General features: G+C 37.3%; 1 protein-coding gene across 1 annotated transcript in view; it reads left to right on the top strand.

Annotated features, from left to right (window-relative positions):
* Positions 1–22,939, top strand: part of CDK19 (cyclin dependent kinase 19) — a 126,098-nt gene that overhangs the window by 27,318 nt on the left and 75,841 nt on the right. The window contains exon 3 of the mRNA XM_054061864.1: positions 17,842–17,952. Within this exon, the coding sequence (XP_053917839.1) occupies positions 17,842–17,952 (111 nt within the window). The remainder of the gene's footprint in view (positions 1–17,841; positions 17,953–22,939) is intronic.

The raw sequence follows: 22,939 nt of genomic DNA, 5'->3' as shown, positions 1-22,939 counted from the left end.
TTCGCTTGGTTTGTGTTTTGTTAAGAAAGGTGCAAGTGTCATGGTTTTGTTCTCTGCTCCGTTTGGCCATCTGACTAGTGAAATGTTTCTGCCTTGTAGGAAGAGCATCATGTTCATCCTTCCTGTTGCATTAGCAGTGTCAATATGCTTTCTTAAACCTGTTTGTCACCTGTATGTAGCGCGTGTACTGAATTGGGGGTGTATGTATATGCTCAGTATACGTGATCTTGAGCTTTCATATGCAGCCACCCAAGGATACTGAAGTTAGGGTGGTCCTGGCAGACTATGCTATTGGAAAAAGTCATCAGTTTTTTGAATATGTGAACAGCATATTGAAAGAAGCTATGAGTAGAATAAATTTGATTATGGACAGTTATGAAATATGAGATCTGCTGCCAGTTCTTGATGTTTGAGGAAGTCTCTGCCTTTTCTTTCTGTGCTAATGAACTTATCCCATCCCATGGCCTCTGCAGAGTTTGTTTCTCAACTCTTATTGTTCTTCCGTATTTTCACTTGCTTATTAGATTACTCCAGTTTCTTTTTTACCTCAGTTGCCTTTTGTACTATTTCCCTTGCTTGCTTTTCTGTTTATCTCCAGATGCCTTTAATATTTGGAAGCAGTACATGGTTTCCTGTCCACTAGCTCTGTCTTGAAACCATTTTGGTTTGACTTCTCTATGCTTTTATTATGAAAAAACTTCTTATTGCTGTGATTGTCTCTCTCTAACCTGGCTCCAAGGTTTGTTCAGTATCCTTATCTGTCTTAGTATCTTTGCACTTCAGACTAATAATTATTACTTCTGGTTTGACATGTTATTTTTATGTATGAGTGATCTTGTTCTTTCCTAGGTTTTAACTAGTCCGTTTTATTTTTTTCTGAGGATGGTTGGTCTTGCAGCTTTATATTCTACTAAGTATTTATTATACTTGTGGCCTAAAAATATTTCACTGCTACTAAATTGTCTTTTGTATTGTTCCACATCTGAAATTCACTGAACTTGCTTGAAGCCTTGTAGTCCAAATACAGAATTCTACTGTGATTTTAAGTTTTAATCCTTCTCGGCTACCTCCATTGTTCAGCTTTTCAGTCTGAGGCCAGATGGATTATTTGAGGTTTTTTTTTTTTTTTTTTTCTTCGCCTGGGTAACTCAAATACACAGACCATTTTCAAGCTCATATTTTCTTTCTTCAATACCTCCAGAACTCATTTTTTTTTTTCCCCAACACAGATGGGTCTGAAAAACAAATTTGTTTCTATTCCTGTCGCACTGAGATTATTTTAAATGTTATCTTTGTCCTGTGAAACACTGCTGTATAAGGTGCTGTTACAAAAGCCTTCCTTTAAACTGTTCAATTTCTGTCTTATCCAAATAAGTGGCCTTGAATTCCCCTCTAAAAGTGCAGAATCTGCAAAGCAAATTAAAAAACCCCCATGCCTATCTTCTATTGTTAACTAGACTAACTAGGAGTATTAAGTTTAATGCTCAAAATGCCACCTATTTGCTTATCGGATGTGCTTATAATTGTGTTGTTCTGCATACCAGTGGAAATAGGTGGGAATATAACTTGTCAGAGCATTCCCATAAAAGTACCTGCCATGTTTGCGTTAGTGAAGTCCTAAAGCTTTCTGTTCTCTTGTGTGGTCTGTGGTGAACCGATTGCCAATAATTGGGTTGAATAGCCTTTGCTCCTTTTCTTGCTTGGTATTTTCTGGTGCTGTTGTCTTGTGCTGACTGACTTGAAATTTAAGTGCATGCTCAGATCATTATTCATAGAATCACAGAATGGTTTGGCTTGGAAGGGACCTTAACGATCCTCCAGTTACAGCCCCCTGCCATGGGCAGGGCACCTCCCATCAGACCAGGTTGTTCAAAGTCCCATCCAACCTGGCCTTGAACACCTCCAGGGATGGGGCGTCCACTGCTTTTCTGGGCAACCTGTTCCAGGGTCCCACCACTCAATAAAACATTGTCTCCTAATGTTTAATTGAAATCTGTCCTCTTTCAGCTTAAGACTGTTCCTCCTTGTCTGATAAAGATCAAGAGCCCCTCCCTAGCTTTCCTGTAGGCAGGATTCCTTTGGCTGCTATTGCATGTGCAAAACCAAATGCATAAAAGCTATAGAGGTTCTTGTATAGAAGCTTCACCCCACAACAGGGAGAGCTACAGCATATGCGTTTGAGAATAGACAGTGCTGTCCTTCTCACAGCCAAGAAGTGAAAAAGGTGAAAGAGGAGTGAAAGAAGTTTAGGGAGTTGTCAGAAGGAAGATGAAGTGAGATGAATTTAGGGTGATAGTAGAGTGCTGGTGATTGTTTTGCAGCTTGTTTTGCCCCAGTGAGCTCTCTTTTCCTTTCGCAGTGCTTAATCCTCAGGCTTTACACATCGTTTGAGCTTTGCTGGTTCTTCACTGGTCCTCCCTCACATGCACAGAGGAAAAAAAAAGTCCATCCATGTAACTAAAGGAATTTGTCATCTCTGGTGCGCTTCTTTGTTGTTAATATTTCATCAATATTTGTGAGCTTGCTAAGGCAACAAAAGGCATCTTCCAAAAGTGAATCTCCTGCTACTGTCCTTAAGGGCATGAGTGAGTGCTGGTATGGGATGACACCCTCCCTCCATCTCCAGTAATCCAGGGGCATGGCAAGGAAGTTAACTGTTTCTGGACTGCATTCAAGGGGACTGAGCTGAGACTTATAGTTTTGGTAGGACTTGCTCTTGGGCTACTCGTGATATGGTAGTCACGTTGGTGGAAAATTGTTGGATACAGAGCCTTGAAGTTGCCGTTGCTTGGCCAAAGGACAGTAACGCTGCTGTTACTTCTGCTTCACATGTTACGTGTGAATGTAGGGCTGAGTTTGCGATCTGATAAATATGGGCTTAATGTTAGAGTCATGGCATTTGGTTGTGTTAACGGCAATAAGGGAGCAGTGGGGAGAATGAATATGAGGTGCGACTTAGGTTGATATTGCCCTTTTATAGTGTGTGTTGCTCAGAAGGATTCTGTTGTCTAGGTAACAGGGTCTGTACTTCATTTCTTAAGCAAGATGGAACAGATGTTCTTGCAAGAAGCAACCAATGATCACCAGTGAGAATGTTGGCAGTATTTAAACTAATTACTCTGGTTTTGCATACAGTCCAATTCATATGCTATGAATAGTAAAGAAAAATTAAAGGAAGGAATCTTCCTTGCATGGCTTTTCCTGAATGAGGTTTTTAAAAAATATTTGTGCTTTATAAAATAACACTCATCTGTGCATCTTTTCACATTTATCATTGTTTATCTCCTGTTTATCATTGTATTTTCTTCAGTATGGTTCAGTCTTTTTATTTGGTATTCATAATATCTCTTTCCATTGAGTCCTGTTACTCCATCAAATCTGTTTCATATCACATTAACTTATTTTGTTAATATAAAATACCTAAAAATCTGACAGCAATAGATGCTCACACTGGAATAGGAGGCTGAGAGGATTTTCTGTCTTGTAAATCTGTTCTGAGGTTTGTTAGTTTGTTTTTGTGGCAAAATCCAGGCACAGTGTCTCAGATGGGGACTGTGCCATAAAAAGCTGGGGCAAAAGGGAAGCCATATAGACACGTATATACGTGAAATCCCGCTATATGCTGTTTAGGTGGGGACATAGCATGTGTATGGTGGAATAAGCAAGTGGTGACAGTGACAGGAAAGGGAGGAGAGCTGAAAAGGGGCAATGTGGAACAGGGAGTGCCCCCAGTCTCTCACTGCAACAGTCATCAGCAGTGTGCTTTGTTTTACATGAGGTTATGCTGAAGTAACTCAGTGTATGAATTAAAATATTTATTGTGCTTATGGATATAGCTTTGTCTTACTGGGAGATTATTGTAGTCTTGATAGTGCAGGATATGTTCTTCTCTTTTAGAAGAGATTTGGAGTGTGTGTGTGTAAATACGCTTGTATACCTCTGAGATAAAAACTGGTGCTGGCTATTAAGTAAGAAGAGAGGGCATTAGGACAAGATTCTCAGGGCACTGTTTGTGAGTCCTTATCAAAGCTAATTATGTATTATGTATTTTAACAAAACATCTGGCCCCTTGCCTGAACTTTGCTGTGCTTCTTGCCAAAAATGAAAGGTCTATTTTACTTTTTTTTTAGGTAGGGCATTGCAAAAACGTGTTTTCTGTCTTAGCAATAACAGGATAAAGGAAGAATCCTTGACCTATTCTCTTTTTATTGCCTCCTGTAAAGGACGTGCTGTTTTGATTTTTATCGAACTGTGGAAGATGTCATAATGAATGGAAACAAACTGCATGCTGCACTTCTTAGATTATTTGGCTTGGTTATCCTATTGTACAGTAGTGATGTTGATTGGGACAAAATGTCTTATTGCATTCAGTTATTTCAATAACTATTGTAAAACATTTGCGGTCTGAGAAGGAGAAAAATATATTGTTTGTAGGGTTTTTTAGTCCTCTTTACCAGGCTACTTGCACGTAGCTTGTAATCTTTTGCTTGTCATCTTTCCTCTGACTGGCTCCTGGCTGTCTTTCTGTGAACTCTTCTGTGTTCATTCTCTGTAATTTAATGCAGATGGTGCATCTGGTTGCGTAGCTGTATGTATTAGCTTGTGTTTGCCTCTTCAGGTAGGGGTAATACTATTTCAGTGTTTGTGTTCACTAGCAGAGCTGCTCTTTTATTGCCCTCTTCAAACTCTAGTGTCTGTAATTCCTATTCTAAACCTTTTCTTTGTCTTGTAGTTTCTTCTTTGTGTCCTATCCTTCATATTTTGTTGCTTAGAATTTCTTATGGTATCTAGTGTGCCAAGTATTTGGGACTTTTCATATCATCTTGTTCCTGCTCACTTTTCTTCTTTTGAGACACTTTTTGGCTCTCCTTGTGTTTCCCTATTCTATCACAGAGTCTGTCAGCTGTAATATTTACTGCTTTTGCTGCCACTTCTGTATGCTGAAGTGCTTGTAATGAAAAGTTAGAATCAACTTTTTCAGGTTTTTAATCTGCTTTCATGAGAGTTTCCTCAATTTTTAATCGTATTGCATATCGTAGTTCCAGGTTCTTTTCACCACTTTTGACATGCTGTCTGAGCCCTCATCTTTTTCTGCCTTCACTTTTTATACAAATCTGACTGATTTTATTCTTGAAGGTCATGCTGAAAGGATAAAAGTATTTGACAGGTTCTATATATTTTTCCACTTTCTGTCCTTGGAAATAGAAGCTTCTTTCTTATGAAGGCTCTTTTTCAATAGAAACTTCTTTTTTTCTGCTATGGTTCTGTTCCCTTATGCCTCATTTTGTCTTCTTTCCAACCTTCTGCTCACAACACAGACATTAGCCTGCCATCTGAAGAAACCTCAGTTTCGTGGAAACTAATCCTTAAAAGAGGATAAGAGTGAGGCACATTTGCCAGAGGGTTGGTGGAGCTCTGGACTTACTGCCCAGGTTATGAGGAATGTTTGCTGTGTTGGACACTTTTCTGTGTGTCTCTTCCTCCTTTACATTTTCTGTATTTTGCCCTTTGCTTTCCCCTCCAGTAGTTTTTTTTTCTCAGTCTTGTTTGTTCTACTTGGTTCATTCCTTTTAGTACTCTTTGTCCCATTTCCCACCCATTGCTTCACCAACACTTATTCTTGTTGTCCTCTGCCTTTTTTTTTTGGTCTTCCCTTCTGCTTCCACAGCTGTTTCCGCTCCTCACCACTGATACGTTATTGTAGTTCATGTATCCTTCTTCCTTGTTCTAGTCTCTTTTCTAGTGCTTTTCTCCAAGGTCTTATGAATCCACTCATCGCTGATTCCAGCTCTGCCGTTCCTCCTGCTTCTGGTGTTGCTGAGCAGAGCAGCTGGTAAGCTGCAGCCTGTGTCACTCTCCTCCTGCTGGCTGCCATGCTGATTTCCTTCTCCCTGGGGTGGTTCTCTTGACCAGTTCTTCCTTCACCCTTCCTCTTTCTGAAGTGAGCTTTGTGTCCCTTGCTGCAGAAATCAACCTTTTCCTCGGGGACTGAACTAAGCATGAGATAAATGGGAGAAACTCTCCTTTGTTTTAGTGCCAAAGCTGTCCCTGATGTGCATCATTTAACAGCTCTAAAGGTCTCCTCTAAGTCCATATTTATGGAGTATACACAAATAACACTTTTTTTCCCTAGGAAAAGTCAAGCATCAGGTGACAGTTTAATGATAGAAAATTATTTAGCCTGGTTTGGTTTCTTTGCTAACCTGTGCAGAAGTGCAAAAATACTGAGTAGCTTATGTGATAAAATTATATTTGCATCTATTAGCGTTGACTTTCAATGCAGTGTAAATGGGAGAGAAAAAACCATGTGCCCATTTACAGACAGCAGTGGGTTCTGAATGATCATTACTGGTACAAGTTGAGGGTAGGGAAGAATCTTTGAATCGCTCTTCTGCTGGAGACAGCTCCCAGTGCAGGGGCAGTCAAGAAGGCAAATTCAAAGTCACTAGAATAACTTGGAAGTGAATTACTGGAGTCAAGACCTCAGAACAAACCAGACTGTCAACCTCATAAATCCCTAATGCATTCAGATGTTGTCTGTATGCCATTCTGATCCCTTTCCACCTCAAAGGATACAGTAGCACTATAAAAGTGAAGTGAAGGGAAGTGGAGAAAGCTGGTCATACAAAACTACTTCTATATGAACAGAGACAAAATAGACTGTGAATCTGTGAATTTGACGAGGGGAAGCTGAAGGGAAGATGCAGGAGGTCTAAAACCACAGACCTGTACAGAAATAGGGAATAACAATTAGGGGGCTGTTATGTGGTGTTTATTGAAACAGAAGAAGTAGGGTAACTGGAGGGAGATAGCCAATCTCTCCCTAGTACAGCTTAATTTTGCAACAGAGCTCCCTATCTTTAGAGACCAGGAATAGGACTAAGTTGAGGGATGGGGAATGTGGTTGAGGGTAGTGAAGCAAATGCACAACACCAGTGAGAGGCCTTGATACTGGTTTTCAAGTCCCTGATCTTGTGTCTTGCTCTAAAGTGACCGTGTGTACCACAGAAGGCTTTTGATATCTGTGTGCTGCTTTATGCTTTCTTTTCCTTAGCATTTGCTTCAGCAGGGTAAGCAGACTTAAGAGGATTCTTGAGTCTGAGTCAAGTACAGCAGCTCTCCTTGGAATAGGAACATCCATGTATTACATGTTTTCTCCTCAGTGATATTCTTGCAAATGGCATGCAAATGGTTTATATGAACAGTCAGATGTTCATGAGGGCTGAAACTGGAAAAATCTCAGCCCAAACACTTAGTTTGGCAGAGTTAAGAGCTATAAACATATGGGAGGCTTGAGGGAGTCATGGGGGTTCTTAGTAAAGGGTTATGGCATAGTTGTGTAAGGAACTCAACTAACTTCTGAAAGATGTATTTCTTTTTCTTTTTTTTTTTTTTTAGTTTTGTTTTTCTCCTGGTAGTCCAAAGTTGTTTTTCTAGAAGGATGAAGCGCATGAATGAACTCTGTCATTTTGCTTGGGATTATAAGAATATTACTTGCTATCGCTATTTGCATGCTAGTATGTTCCAGTTGGGTGTAAGGGAAGGATCTTTAAATCTTCATCATTATTCCACTGGACACTGTTCCCAGTTCAGGGTCAGTCAAAAAAGCAAAGTCGAAGTCGCTAGAATAACTTTTAAATGAATTACTTAAGTCAAGGCTTGAGAACAAACCAGGCTTTGTCAACCTCATAAATCTGCTGATGTATTCAGATGTTGAGTGTCTCTACGCCACTTTGATCCCTTTCCAATGTGACACTAGGTCTGCAGTTGTGTTGTAGCTCTTGAGAGTTACTTCCAATTACTCCTTTCTGCAAAGTATTTGGGACAGTATCTGCTCTCAGTTCTCAAGAAGAAAGTCTTATGAGTCTTTTGGGCATGTTGTTTTCACGGCCACAAGGCTTTTGCTGCCTTGGGCAAAAAGTCAGTCCAGCACTCATTTGCTTGCAGTAAAAGTTGTTTTAGAGAGAGGTTATATTCAGTGGAAGATAATGCAGAGCACCACATGCATAACCTCTCATGGAGGAAAATATTAACCAGTTACTACTTTCTCCATCTTACTGTTGTTTCAAAGCGTCTCTTCAAAAACTGATGCTGTTCTGAGTCCTTATCGGTTGCCATAAGAGCATAGTTACCATATCTTATTTATATTTTTATCTCGTTGCTCACCAAATTTTGTGAATTACATTAAGCCATCTTTTGAGCATTCCTGAACCGTGTCAGTTCATACTGAGGGGAAATACTGGTTTTGGGGCATTCATTGCCTCATTGAAGAATTTGTCATATTTAATAGAAGACTAAGGCAATAGCAGGCCTTAGATTGCAAAGTGACTTTTTTTATTCAATTGCAGTCTGATCTTGAGTATGAGAGGAATCTTGTGGTAGGCGTTTAATGACTTGGGAGATAGCCAATGAACATCTTGTTTTAGCTTGCTTCACACATTAGAGTTTTCTCATGTGTGGCCTAAAAGACTGCAGAAAATTTGGGTAAGAAGTGAAAACCTATGAGCAAAAGCAGAATGAATATAACGGGTAATTGTTTTAATAGACATTAAGAATGTTCAAGCCTTATACTTCCAGAGTGAAATGCTGAGTTTGTTATAGGTAACTGTCAACAGACTAATTATCTCTATAATTCTTGACTAAAAGCTGTGAAAGTGCAATATTATTAAATAAATCTTACCCTGAGACAGTAGATAAGAAACCTGATTGTAAAACTATGTGTAAAACAGTTTTAAACAGACCCAAGTTAATGAAAGGAAGTGAAGAACCAGAAAATACTCACATTGTCTCCTCAGGTCTGCACGCATGTTTCTTACTTAGAGCATGGTATTAGACTCAATTTATACTTGTAACTGTAGGCTTGTGTATTAGCTTGTTTAACTAGAGGTAAGGCATTAAAACAGATCAGTTGAAGTACATCAAACTTTAATGGATGCTGTCATTCAGAACTAAAGCGGCTTTAACTTGATTCCCATAAGGAACAGAGATTTGATGTGCTTAATATGTTTTGAGTTCATACCTCTGATTTGATTTAAGTTTCCATTTAAAGAAGACTTGAACTATAAATTATGTATCTAAACTCCTGCCTCCCACTCTGGAGTAAGTAGAATGACTACATAGGAAGAATAATCATTAGGGTTTTTTTTTTCTTTTTCTCTCTCTTTAACTGTAAGAAGGTAGTGTTTTCTTTTAATCCTGAAGTATGAGAATGCATACAATTTATGCTGCATGGTACTGTCATTGAAAACTTAGTGTGATGTGCAAGACTATGTTATTCCTTCCTGAAAAATTTACTGTTTCTGTGATCAAGCATCATGGAAACAGGACCTAACAGAATTGTATCCTTGCTGGAGATTGCTGTTGTGTTGATGAATCAACCATCAGTGTTTGGTTCAGATTGGACCATAGGTACTTGGTTTAATTTCTTTTCAGTTTCTTAGAGCGCTGGCTTTATGCTATTGCAGGATGGCTGCCTTTTTACCATAGTGGTGACTATGTAATGGAAAGAATCATACTTGAGTTTCTGCCTGTGTTTAACAAAAAAAGTAAAATACCAAAGTTACTTTATTTTCTTGTGCTGGGAACCTCAAGAACTAAAATGCAGTTACCCTAGTTTCTATTTCTTTATTTTAGTTAAAATATAATACTTATGCAAGTCTTTAGCCAAGCTTTTGTTTCAGAATAACAATGTTATTTGGCAATGCCAGACCATTTTCAGCTCCCAAAATGAAAATATTTATAGAATAATTATTTTATTAATCTTTGTCATATGCAGAGAATAGGGCAGGTTTTTGTCATCTTCCTGTCCTGATGTTTGACAGTTTACTGACTGGATTCTTTTCAGCGTATTTTACTACTTTATTTTTTTTTAAATGTAGTTTTAATCTTTCTCTTGTGGGAGTTTGGAGCTCTCACAGTTTGAGGGCTGTGTGCTTTAGAGAGATGGAAGTGTGAAGAAAGGAGAAGGTTGAAGGAAGTGTAGAGCAGACTTGGAGGGATGTGTTTCAGTGTGAAGGACTTCTTGGGATAAAACTGATGCAAGTTGGGTGCTTGTGGAGGAAAATGAAAGGGAAGAAGAGAGTGTGCTTAACCTCTAGGTTTAAAATATTTCAGCTTCTTGATTTTCATTTGGAATGTGCCTTGTAAACTTAGGCAGTGCTCCTGGCAGCTCATTTAAGTTATACCATGTATTTTTGGCATTTCAGCTTGCTTCCTTACCTCGGTTTTGTGTACCACAGGCTGTCCAAAACCAGGGCTTGACCAGAGCAGTATACAAAGAATATATCCTCTCTGAAGCAGTGCTTAGGCTGCCACTTACACTTTTAGCCTTTTTCTTAAGTTCTTTGGACAATTTTGATATTTTTTTTGTGTGTGTGTCCGTATCCATCGTTTTGTGAGACCTGTTTTACATCTGCTTGCCACATAAAACTTGCAGCAGGAAGGCTGATAAATGAATCAACAATATCAACAATACCTGCTCAGATTGAAGCTGTTAACTAGGTAAAGACTTTTTTTTTTTTTTTTTTAAAAAAAAACAGTTATGCTCTAGGTGGAATTTCTCCAGCTAGAAAAGGGAATCCAAATTGGATAATCTCAAATTCGAGAATCAATTGGATCACTCAACAGAGCTGAATTTAGAGTAGTTTGTGGTTTGCAGAGTTCCCTTTTCTTCTTCTGTATCACAGTTAACAAAGAACTGTTCTTACAAGTTTAATAAAATTAATAGCTGCCTGTTTGGTTTGGGGTTTGTTTGTTGGTTCTTTTTTCCTATTTTGAGAGGCCCATATATACCTCCCTAAGGGAAAAGCTCCAGCATGAGCTCAGTATGGTGATAGGCATCAGAGGGTCTATGTGGAAAGGATAATGTTAATAACATGCAGGAGAGGATCTAGTCTTGATTAATAACCACTAAATAAGCTGGAATATTTAAAGAGTTTCTGAAGGAGTAAAATGACGATCTTTACATTCCTTTGAAAACCCCAGCTTCAATGTAAAACTAACTTTAGTGACCTTAGAGGCTTTGCATATATTCATCACACAAGAAGGCATCTTTAAAATTCTGCAGCATGCAATTGCTTTTATGAGCAATCAGGCTCGTGCTTTGGTCTTTCCTGTGACTTCTTGTGATCCACATCTTTGCCGGTTAAAGGTTTTGGCTCTAACCTTGAAAGTGGTTAAACGCATTACAAAGTGCATTTCCATCAAAGAAACTAGCTAAATTGTTCCAGATCAGTTTAACTATGTAGATCAAAAGACTGATGTAAACTGCATGAAAGATAGGGACACCTCGTAGAGTGAGATTGGCCTCAGAATAGATTTCTGAAGATGATTATGGGTTTTGTCTTTGCTGACACAGAAGTACATGTTCACTGCAAGATTTACTCGTGTGAGTAGTAGGAGCAGCGTTTTCCTGTTTTCTGTAATTTTGCTTAGGATTCCTTCACAGAGAGATGAAGGACTCTGTCCGCACCCTGCTGTTGTAGGTGGTAGCTAGAAAGCATTAGTCATCCTGTGGTGAAAAAGTATTCCTGTGTGAGAGTTATTTCCTTGATGAATGTACTGTCTGACTTTCTAAGTATGATAAATGCCTTCATAGTTGACCATGTTGTTTATGTTCTGAACCATGTAACTTTCCTCCTAGAAGGTGCTGGTTTTTTGGGGGAAGAGGAGGAAAGCAGATGTTTCTATACCTCAAACAAGCAATAGGCTTCTAGTTGCTAGTCTACTTCTCATAAAAGTTCATTTGCATTATATGGCAATAGACAATTCATAGGCTAGGTTTAAAGAGTTTAAATCAAATGGCTGTAGGAGCTAGCTGGCTATCGGTATGATATCTTGTTAATTTGCTGGAGATGATGAATAAAATATCACCATACCTGCCTTTCACGAAGGCTCCTATGAAAGTACATACTACATAGGCATTGTATCACTGAATCTAGTATCCGACTGTTTTATCAAATTAATCAAGTAATTTTTTTTTCCAACGATGATCAAACTCTAGATGAGATACTGTTTTCCCTGCTATTGAAAAGCTGTTCTTGAACCTTTCTGGTCACGAGATGCCATCTTGCAGGGCTGATTTATCTGTTATCAGTTGTATCTGTTTGTTCTTGAACCATCATTGCCATTTAGCGCAATTATGTCTTTCATCTTTGGTGCTCATGCCTTTGTATTTTAGTGTATATCAATCTTACTTCCTTTCAGTATTTTATTTGTTACAGTAATTGAGCAAGATTGTTCTGCCCTGTTGAGGGATAAATTGTTTGCTCCTTTGATCACCCTTTTCCTCATTCAGGGTGAGTTCATCTGTTTGTGTGTGTGGAAGGGGGAGAAGTTTGAGCATAGGTAAAGAAAAATGATATGTAGTATTTAAAAATATATCACAGAAGACTTTTCTGTACTGATATCAATACAAACCTTTCTCTTATGTAAATACCTCAACTAGTATATCTAGTATCAGATTCACTCTCAGTTTCCTTTGTTGTTTCATAGTAATCCAGTTCTATCCTTTTGTCACTTGCACCTAAAGGCTTCTCAGTCTGTAATAGATATTCTTAGTTTTTAAGTGCATGAATTCAGATTTTATGCCGTTAACAAAAACGGGATGACATTATCCATTGTTTATTCAGTCACAGAATAAATGATTGTAAAAGATGATCTATTATCCCGCTCCTTTTCTTTATCGGGAATGCCTCCTTTATTTGATCAGATAATTTAATTCCCACTCATGATTTTGAAGTTAAGATGGGTTGTTTTAATAATCACCATATCTATTCTTTGGTAACTCTCCGAAGAGTTAATATATAGAACTATTTTACCTTGAAATATTTTCTGTCAGCAGTTGCCTTTTTAGGTAGCTTCTTCCTCAAACTTCTTCCAGTTGTCATCTTTTCCATTTGACAATGTACTTAATGCTCTTATAAAGTTGAAATTTGAACACAGATCTTAAACCTGTGTAAAAAAAAAAACTGTTATCAGAGAAGAAAATCAGAATAGCTTTCTTTTTAAACACATTTTTTATGTTCACTGTTTCCAAGTGTTTTGTTGCATGCTTTATATAAACAGGTCTGAAAATGCCTCGTCTCTTTTTTGTGTCCCCTTGATTAACGTATGTGCTCTATTTGCTGATTGTATGACACTGCCTCTGAATTCTACGTGTTTGACTTGTGCTTATTTTCACTTTTTAAAACGTGAGGCATTTCCATTATGCGTGTGCTTGTTCTGTCCTTGATCGGTATCATAGTTGTCATTGAAAACTGAGGTGAAATATTTTAGATCTTTATATGAATGATCTATCATATATAAAAAATATAATTATCTAATTATAACATATATTAAAGTATATGTGCAAATATATTTAAACTTTATTTAAACTCTATGATATATTACTTTTATTCTCATGCTTGAGCACTCTTGTGCTCCTTCTGTGGCTAGGCAAACTTTTCTGTTTATTTTGACTTTCAGTGCGAAGTCTAATTCAGTTTGACTGCTGACTCTTTAAATTTCCAACACTTCAAGCTTTTATTTCCAATTCAGTTGCCAGCTTAAGGTTTTGTCAGGCATCAGAGACTTTCCCATCATGACCTCCACTCCTCCCCTACTGCAAGAGGCATTTGGTTGTGTGGGAAATGCTCACTGTCCATCATGAAAGAACTTACTCTAGCTAAATCTTAGATCAATTCTTGTCCTTGAAACAATTGTCTCAAATTTGCTGTCTTTTGATTTCCATAGCTGTCTATTTAATTCTGTCTGATATTCCTTTTGGATCACGTCTTTGCAGTGCTTTTTGAATTACTTTCCTCATATCTGCTCTTTTTGTACCTGTGAGTTAACATCATTTTGATCCCTGTGGCCACCCCCTCTTCTGCTGTAGTCCACCTCTAGATGAGATTATTTGTTGACATAAATCTGACCAACACTTCTGTTCGTGGCTCATGCTTGTCACTTTTACCTCCAGCTAGTTTCTGATCTCATCTAGTTGGCATTTAGCATCGCTGCAAGCCCAGCGTAACTAGAACACAACAACTGTTCCTGACTCTAGAGCCAGTGTTTCTCTGGTCTGGCTCCCACTGCTGAAGCACTGGCTGCTGTGGCTCTGGTAGTCTTGGTGGCCAGAATGCAACAAAGCCTTTAAAACTGTTCTGGTCTGGATATGTGCCACTTCTTTCCAAGTGAAGCTTTTATTTTATTACACATGAAATTTCTTACACCTTCCTGTTATACTAAGGCTGTGACTCAGTAGAAGAGGAAGGTATGTAAGTCTGCTGTTTGCAAAAACTGCAAAAGCACTTCCAAAATGACTATCCCTGGTAATTGCAAAGCAGTTACTTAAGACAGATAAATGAGATTAACACAAAAAATTGAGTTGTCTTCCTCCCTAATTAACAAATTTGTTCATATGTTGGAGCACAAAATATGTAACACAAATGCTAACTTAAATGTTCTTACTAAAAACTTATCAGGATTTTCTGCGACACACTTATTAGATGGAACAAAATAATTTGTCAAGTTTCATGTCTTTTTTTTTATGTTGGTTAGTGTCTAATACAACTACAGAATGAGTTTAAGTCAAGGAATCAAGTCCTTAAATCATAGAATCATCGAATCACTAAGTTGGAAGGGACCCACTGGGTCATTGAGTCCAACCATTCCTAACACTCCCTAAACCACGCGCCTCAGCACCTCGTCCACCTGTCCCTTAAACACCTCCAGGGAAGGTGACTCAACCACCTCCCTGGGCAGCCTGTTCCAGTGCCCAATGACCCTTTCCGTGAAAAATTTTTTCCTGATGTCCAGCCCGAACCTCCCCTGATGGAGCTTGAGGCCATTCCCTCTTGTCCTGTCCCCAGTCACTTGGGAGAAAAGGCCAGCTCCCTCCTCTCCACAACCTCCTTTCAGGTAGTTGTAGAGAGTAATAAGGTCTCCCCTCAAGCAATAAGGTCTTCCCTCAAAATAAATATAGAATAAAATATAGAATCATAGAATGGTTTGGATTGGAAAAAGATCATCTAGTTTCAACTCTGTTCCACTAGATCAGGTTGCTCAAAGCCTCATCCAACCTGGCCTTGAACACCTCCGTGGCTGGGGCATGAGTGACTTTGTGGGGCAACCTGTTCCAGTGCCTCTCTGCCCTCACTTTAAAAAATGTCTTCCTAATATCTAATCTAAATCTCCCCTTTTCAGCTTTATATCTGAATAAATTGTGAAGATACTTGTAAATATCTGTTAGATAAGATGTGTTCTGGTAAGCATGTATGTCTCAGAAATGTTTTGCTTTGTAACTGCTCCTTTTTAGAGAAAGAAATACATGCTTATTTATAAGGCTGCCTTAGCCCCTATGATTAAGGTATTGGAAACATCTCAGCATCTTCTAGATTGTAACTTTAAAAGAAACCTTATTGCTTTTAACATGTTGGTTTACAATATAGTTCAGAAAAATTGCTAGGTTTTCTGAGCAGAGCAGACATGAGAAGCAGATGGGTAGGGAGTGCATCTGGGTAAATAGACTGAGAGTTTGGTGGGAGTTCTTGGCATCTATGGCTGCAACTGTGAGCATCCAGTAGCTGAAAAATACAGCATCAGAGCTTTTTTTGCAGAGTTTGTTTGGTCTTAGAATGCTCTGTTCTTCAGCATCAGGTCAGATATGTTCTCTGTTAGAAACTCAGACCATGTAGTAGGAAACTAACAATGACTTCTTCCTTATGTTTTCATGTTTTTTACGAAAATCAGTGTTCGAAGCTATACGAGTGACAGTTTGATTCCGTCATGTAAAAAATGCTAGGTTTGGATAAGGATGCTTGTTCTGTCATCGAAGTTGAATCAAAAGAGGAGCACAATACATGAGAAGACACAATACATGTGTCTGTCATTGTTTAGGGTAAGAAATTTACCACTTAAATATGGAAGAATCCTTGTTCATGACTTGTATGAGGAAAGGTTTCAATTTTCATTTGTTAATTAGACTGTTCTGGTCCATGGTGACCACTGCCATGTAGTTTCTCTTTGTGAACTGGTGTGAGCAGTGGCAGAACATACACATTCCCGTCTCGTTTTCATGTAGCACCTTTCAGTCAGTGCACAACACTTGAGGCATTTTTTCTCTTATGTTCTATATAATATTTTTGTGAACTTGGTTATTACGTGCTAGCATTTGATATGGAACTATATTCTCTTTGGCTGTTTATACAGCAAAGTTTACTTATTTTGAGAGAATACTTGATTTCATCTTCTAAAGAAAAAAAAAAAAACCAAACCCAAACTGGTTTATTTTATATTGCTGTTGCTGCCAACAATGTCTTTAAGAAAAATCTAATAGCAGTTGAAAAAAAAACAATGTGCCTGCTATAATGTTGTTATTCTTCCCCTAGTTTAACAGTCATCCTAAAATGGAAATAGCTCCTTATTAAAAAAAAGAAAAGAAAAAAGGCAGAAGCATTGCAGCAAATCCCTACTGGAAAATAGTTTTAATATTGCTGAAGGCAAGATACACAGCAACATCTCTTGATGTCAAAACCCAGACAATTTGAATATCTGCAGTTTTGTTAGTTTATAATTCCTCAATTTTTTTCTATTTTTGAAGTGACCAGATGATTTCTGCTGTTTTTTGTGAGTAATATCTGGGGTTGACTATTGGGATATTCATTAGGGAGGGATTTCTTTTTTTTCACAGCTAGAAATGCTTGGTGTTAGGGGGAGGGAGAAACAAAAAGAAAACATTGCCTGCATGACAGAAACAGCATTTAAATTATTCTTTAGAAGATTTCAGGTCTTGACAGGTATCCGTGTAGCCAAAAGGTAATATAATTTAAAATTAATCCTTATTTTAATGGCCTTATTTCTCTCCCTCCCCCTCCCAAAAAAAAAAAAAAAATCTTAAGCCTTTTTCTGTAAGGTGAAAAAAGGAAGATTCACTTCTCTTAAATCTGCCTTGGAACCTACTCCATTTACTATTTTGCTGTTATAAATTGATTCGGGGTGATTTATATACTAGAGTTGCAGATGCAAGCAATTTTCCAGTAAAACAGAAGTGATGAATCATTCTTGTGACTACGGTGTGGAGGAGGAGGGAGGAGAGTAATTCCTTGGAAATTATATTTTTGGGAGTACTGCTTCCCAGCTCCTCATGAGGACTGATTTGGTCTAGCAGAAGGGGGACTTCAGCAGTGGTTCTTGCTTTAATGTGCTGTCTAGTCACAAGATCTATTTTTTTCATGGCAAGCTGTAAGTAAGCTTGGGTTTTTCTCTGGATTACAGGACAATAGTTGAAATAACCATTAGAAAACGGGCTTTGGTAAACTTCTCTGAAAACACCCATATGTTCTGAGAAGAACAGCTCCATGGACTTCCAGGAAAGCGAGGCAAGGATCCAATACTAAAGAGAATTGCTGTTAATACAGTAATTACATTTTGATCAAGAACAGTATTGTCCACACAAAGAACTTGGCAAGCTGCACAAGCTTCATTCTGGCACCCTTAAATGCCAATGTTCACCTTTGATAATAGAACAGATATGTTTGTGTGTAATCACATCCCTTAAGATAGAAGCTGAGGTTGAGTGCAGTGAGTAGGTAGGATGGGCAGCTCTGTGCTGAGTGTGAAACAGAGGGAAAAGTAGCTAGGGATGATCAGCTGTACTTGCAAAGCAGCAACTATGTAATGGAGCCTGTGCAAATACTGATTTGACATTTTGAAGAAAATGTGCTGAAGCAGAGGCATCTTTTCTTCTGTGGCCTGTTTTAGGATTACTTGTTTGCTGTTTATGCTAAGATCTGTTTTGGTTTTTTGTTGTTTGCTTTTCTTAACAAACATAGAAATGACAAGAGTGTCTCTGTTTCTCTGCAGCTTTTACGAGAGTTGAAGCACCCCAACGTGATTGCATTGCAGAAGGTTTTCCTTTCACACAGTGACAGGAAGGTTTGGCTGCTCTTTGATTATGCTGAACATGACTTGTGGGTAAGTACTGATTTTCCTGAGTGTTTGAGGTAGTGTAATATGAGCTTGTTCAAACTGAAGCGTGTGGGGTACCTTCATGTAGTGCAGAGATGCATAAATTTTTTGCTCTGTAATTAAGGGTCTAACTGATATTCTGTTCTTTACATAAATTAAAACCTGCAAAAGGTTATGTAGAATCTTTTAAAGTCAGGTTTCACTTTGAAGCTAAGAGAGTTTTCCTACCAGCTAAAACAGAATTTGCAAATGTATTCAGTAGTTTCCTTTTCCTGCTTTTTTTTTTTTTTACACACAAAAGAAAACGAAAAAGAAAAGAGGGACTGTTTTACTGAATCTTCTTATTGAGATGTAATGGAAGCGACCAACTTCATCTAATTCTAAACTGTAAATTTGTGACAGTATGAGTGGAAAGAAAATAAGAAAAAAATTAAGCACTGTTAATTTGGCCTACTGATGGACTGTCACTACATGGAAGAGATGTAAAGAGCTAGATGCCTGTTTTTAAGTTTCCAGCAAAATACGATATGATTTGATTTCGTTTGTGGTAGAGGTGGACATCTAGGATATCATGGGTTGAAGTCACATACCAATATTCAAACTCTACACCTCTTGATTAGATGTGAGTTGCTTGGACCTGGATTTTTTTATTAAACCCGAAAGATTTTAAACACTTACTAAGAGTAATCAATATGTTTATAATTCCTTTAAGAATACTGGCAAGGAAGAAGCGGTAATGTTAATTTCAATATTATTTTTTAAGGCTTCAGTAACATAGAATTTGCTATTACCAATGTTGGTGACAAATTGCTCCCTTTTTTTTTTTACTTAGCTCTTAAGAGCTAATGGAAATATACTTGTAAATGACTGAAATTGTAATCTGGAAGGAAAGTAAACTTAGACCATGCAAAAAGATAATTCTGGCTCAGAATGAGTGAAGTCACGGTATTTCATTCTCCTTCATATACTTAAAAATACTGGATTTGATTTCTCTTATAGCAGCTTTGTATTTTAAAAGTTTTCTTCATCAGGGTTCAGTGTACACCAAGAGTTTGTCTATTTCTCATGTTTGATGTCAGTGATGAATAGGAAGACAGCCAATAAAACCCTTATGGACAGTATTTATTTGTGCATCAATTGAGTTTACTGCTATTATAACCACAACAAACATATTTTACGGCTATATCAAATGACATTTTTAAAACACCTGTTTTCTATCCTTTTGTATTTGAGTTTATTTTAGGCATGTGTTTTTTACACAGCATGTGATCTTTGATGTCATATAACAGTTTTAGATAAAGAATCACTGCAGTATAATGTTGTTATCGCTCCTGGCTGGGTGTTGGTCCATAATCTCAATGAAGTTAATTATTTTCAATTATTAGAGACTGAAATGCTTGTTACCCCAGTTATTTGATGTGAACTGATCTCCTACTTCCTAACTTCTACTGGGTTTGGTTTTTTTTGCTTTTTTTTGTTCTTTTTCTATGGGGCATGCTACACAAATCATTTTGCACTTTTTCTGTATAGTTGCCCATGTTTCCTTGCTTCTTAAGCCTTTGCCAGGAAATTCTTTTCTTCCTTTGCATAGTTAGCCATGTTCAAGGCACTCTTGGTTCTGGCTTAACTTTGGTCCTCATTTCTTTTACTTCCCAAGCACTTCCCAAGCATCACTCTTAATTCCCCTTTTGTCTCTTTTGCTCACTCCCAACTTTGTGTCTTTTTCCACGCTGCCTCCTACACATGGAACAGCCTCCCAATTAACGTACGTAAAGATCCTTCACTATCCTCCTGCAAAAACTCCTGAAGATCCACTTATTTTGTAACACATTTCAGTAATAACAACCACTTGTCATTCTGTCTGTGTTGTGTTGTGCTTTGCATTTCCTGTGCTTTACAGCTTGTGCCCTTTCAGCTCTTTGGGGTAGAAATCATAGTAGGGGACTGGCACATTTTGTTATTGCTTAGCACCATGTGCTTCCCCAGCACTACATAAAACCAAATAAGTCTGTTCATTGTGAGCATCAGTTCAGAAGGATTTGAGTTTTGGAATTGTAGATGTGCTCTCACTAGAGAGATGTAGATTCCCAGAGACCATCAGTTTCAAATATGGGTAGCTTGGACCTACTCATTAAAGTCTGTCTGTAAGTATGGGAAGTGTCCTGTTCAAAGCTGCCCAGGTTTACTAACTCCTCTTGGCCTCAGTGAGAAGCTCATTGCTTGCAGACGTCAGAATAATTAAAATCATTACGTTTTTTAGCTTCTGTACTAGGAACAATTGGCAAGAGATGAATAAATGATGTTAGATGCTATCATATTGTTAGTATTGTAATACTGAGAAAAAAATTGTCCTATTCTAATGAGGAAAAGTGATGGTGCCAGTTAAGCTAATTAAAAAGTTCTTCCATGGTGAGCAAGAACTTTTTATTTCACTTTGCATTTAGTTCCCAAGGATTAGACTGCTCAAATCTGAAATTTGAGTATAGATAGTGGCATACTTCATAATTTGCTATAACATCTGCTGATAACATTACGAAGGAGTGAAGAAAGCTGTGCTAACTTGAACTACTTTTGGCAGGTGGTGGTGAGGACTTATTATTTTGTCCTTGCCTACAAACATACTCACTGTTTAACTAAGCCTATCAAAGATTTTTTCCTTCACCACCTCTTGAGTTGCATTATGTAAAAGAATGCAAAGCCATTCATGAGATTACAATGTAGAATGTCTAAGAATATAGGAATTCTTCTGACTAATTTATAACTCTTGTTTGCTTTAACTATCAAAATCATTAGTGCAATCCGTTAATTATTTCCTTATGATTTTTCTTGGCTGTTAGTCTCTGTCAGCTGATAAAGTTCTTAGGCTGTTGCATCTACCACATGTTAATTTATAGTGTATTGTCTGCAGGGCTGTCACTGCTTATATATGCTCATGCTGTGAAATAAATGCAGGATTCCTTACCTTGTATGACAGTATAAAAGGAGCATCTGAAACAAGGTTAAAAATGTGCTTGTCCACACATGCCAATTAATATCTTGTACATTATAGGCCACATTCTTTCTTGATTCTTGGTAACTTACTTTAGTATCATGCCTATATATGCTAATTACCTGAAACTTTTAGCTTTAGGTGTCCATAGCCATGGAACTAACAGTCTCCTATTTTCTTGTGAGGGACATTTATTTTTCAATGTCTATTCATAAGGTCTTGGATGCTTTTAATCCAAATTTTATCCAGTTTTTCTGCCTTGATTAATTTATATTAAGATTAAAAAATGTTATTAACACATAGCTGTGACTTAATATTAAATGCCTGAGTGGAACCGATGCTATTTTTAAGTTAGCTTTTCCAGCACACAGTTAGAGCTTCATGGTCCTACAAACTACGTGTGGATGAAGGCTTTCCATGGAGGTGTAATACCTACAGCTGATATGCGTATTTTTCTGCTGTGTTTGTTGTTGCTCTTTTAAAAAAAAAGAAAAGGTTGTTTAAAATACAAGATTTTTTCTGTTTTATCACTAACTCATTTTCCTATTCAAGTTTCATGTGGGTGTTTATTTTACCTTAATTATAAGTTGCATACTCCTGTGCAGAACTTGCTATGTAAAGCTTGTGCTCTTTAAGTCGTTATTCAGATTTATTAAATACATTAAATACATGGCCATTGCTTAACTGGACTTTTCTTGAAGTTTGATACAAACGAGATCTACTCTGGAGGTGAATTCTTTGTTGTCAGTGTAGTTACTTTTAGCCACATGGAGAGGTTGTACTACTTAGAGCTTCACTTTTGTTCCCAGCTAGTCTCTTATACTTCTACAGCATCTGCTTTTTAGTATTGGAAATATTTTCTATAGCACACATTTGTGGCTTTAGTACTGCGCATAAGCAGTCTTCAATTTCATAGTCTCTATCGAAATATGATTTTTTAAATCTAAGTGATGTTGTTGTAACTTTGTTCTGGATGGATAGGGTGTCTGCTTTTCTAGCTATTGTATGGTTAATTCTCAGACTCATTAAAAATATGTAACTTAAGAGCTTTAAGATCACTTATTCTGGAAATCTATGTTGTAACATGAAGCTTACAATATTTTTAATCTCATTCTGAAAAAGTGACATTTTTATCACTGTAAAATGTGCTGAATGTGTTTTATAGCCATAGAAAATGTTAGTTCTTAATAAGTGATTAAATTATTAAATATGGTTGGGTAATGTTGGATGTGTGATACATTCACTACCCAAGACCAGTTAAACCATGATTTGGGTGACTGTTTCTCATTTATGATTAGGTTGTAGTGAGCGTTAACTACTGACTGCTTTGCAGCAATTACCACTGAGAAGCTTGAAGTAAAATTCATCTTTTAACTTTCTTTTATAATAATAGAAATATATGAAATATATTATATGAAATATTATATGAAATAGTTATGTATATATATTCTGCTTTTTTAAAATGTAGGACAGAAATCATAAGCATAGTTGTGTGTACTTAAAAATATTGAAGTAAGGGAAAAGACAAAATCTTCCTACATGTGAATTTCAAAACACTAGCTGACCCTCTCAGTATACAAATAAATACACTTAATTTCAGCTAACAACATTTAGAATATTGTTTTTATATGCTAAATGAAATTGAGGGTGCAATAAACTTGCACATTTGTTTAATCACATAAATGTTTTCTAATGTCTGAATTTTAAAGTTGTCTTCAAATCTGATGCTCTCAATTGTAATTTTTCCACTAGGCTTCAGTTTAGCTTTTAGTCATAAGGATAATTGAGATAGTAGTTCATTGGAAACGTGTTCATGAACATGAAAATACCTTTCAGTGCATAAGGGTTTTTTTCTCTTGTATTTTTCTGTACTTGTGTATGTTTTTGTTTTAATTCAGTCCTGCTCCGTTAGGTGATTCAGTCTTTCCTGTTGTGTACATGTTTACCAAAACAGGATTCTGCTCCCTGGCAGAAATATTCAAACATACGATTTATTGGGCAGAA

This window comes from Cuculus canorus, chromosome 3, assembly GCF_017976375.1.
Source record: "Cuculus canorus isolate bCucCan1 chromosome 3, bCucCan1.pri, whole genome shotgun sequence".
NCBI classification, from domain to species: Eukaryota; Metazoa; Chordata; class Aves; order Cuculiformes; family Cuculidae; genus Cuculus; species Cuculus canorus.
The sequence above is the reverse complement of the archived record's forward strand: the minus strand, read 5'-3'. Positions and strand labels throughout refer to the sequence as shown.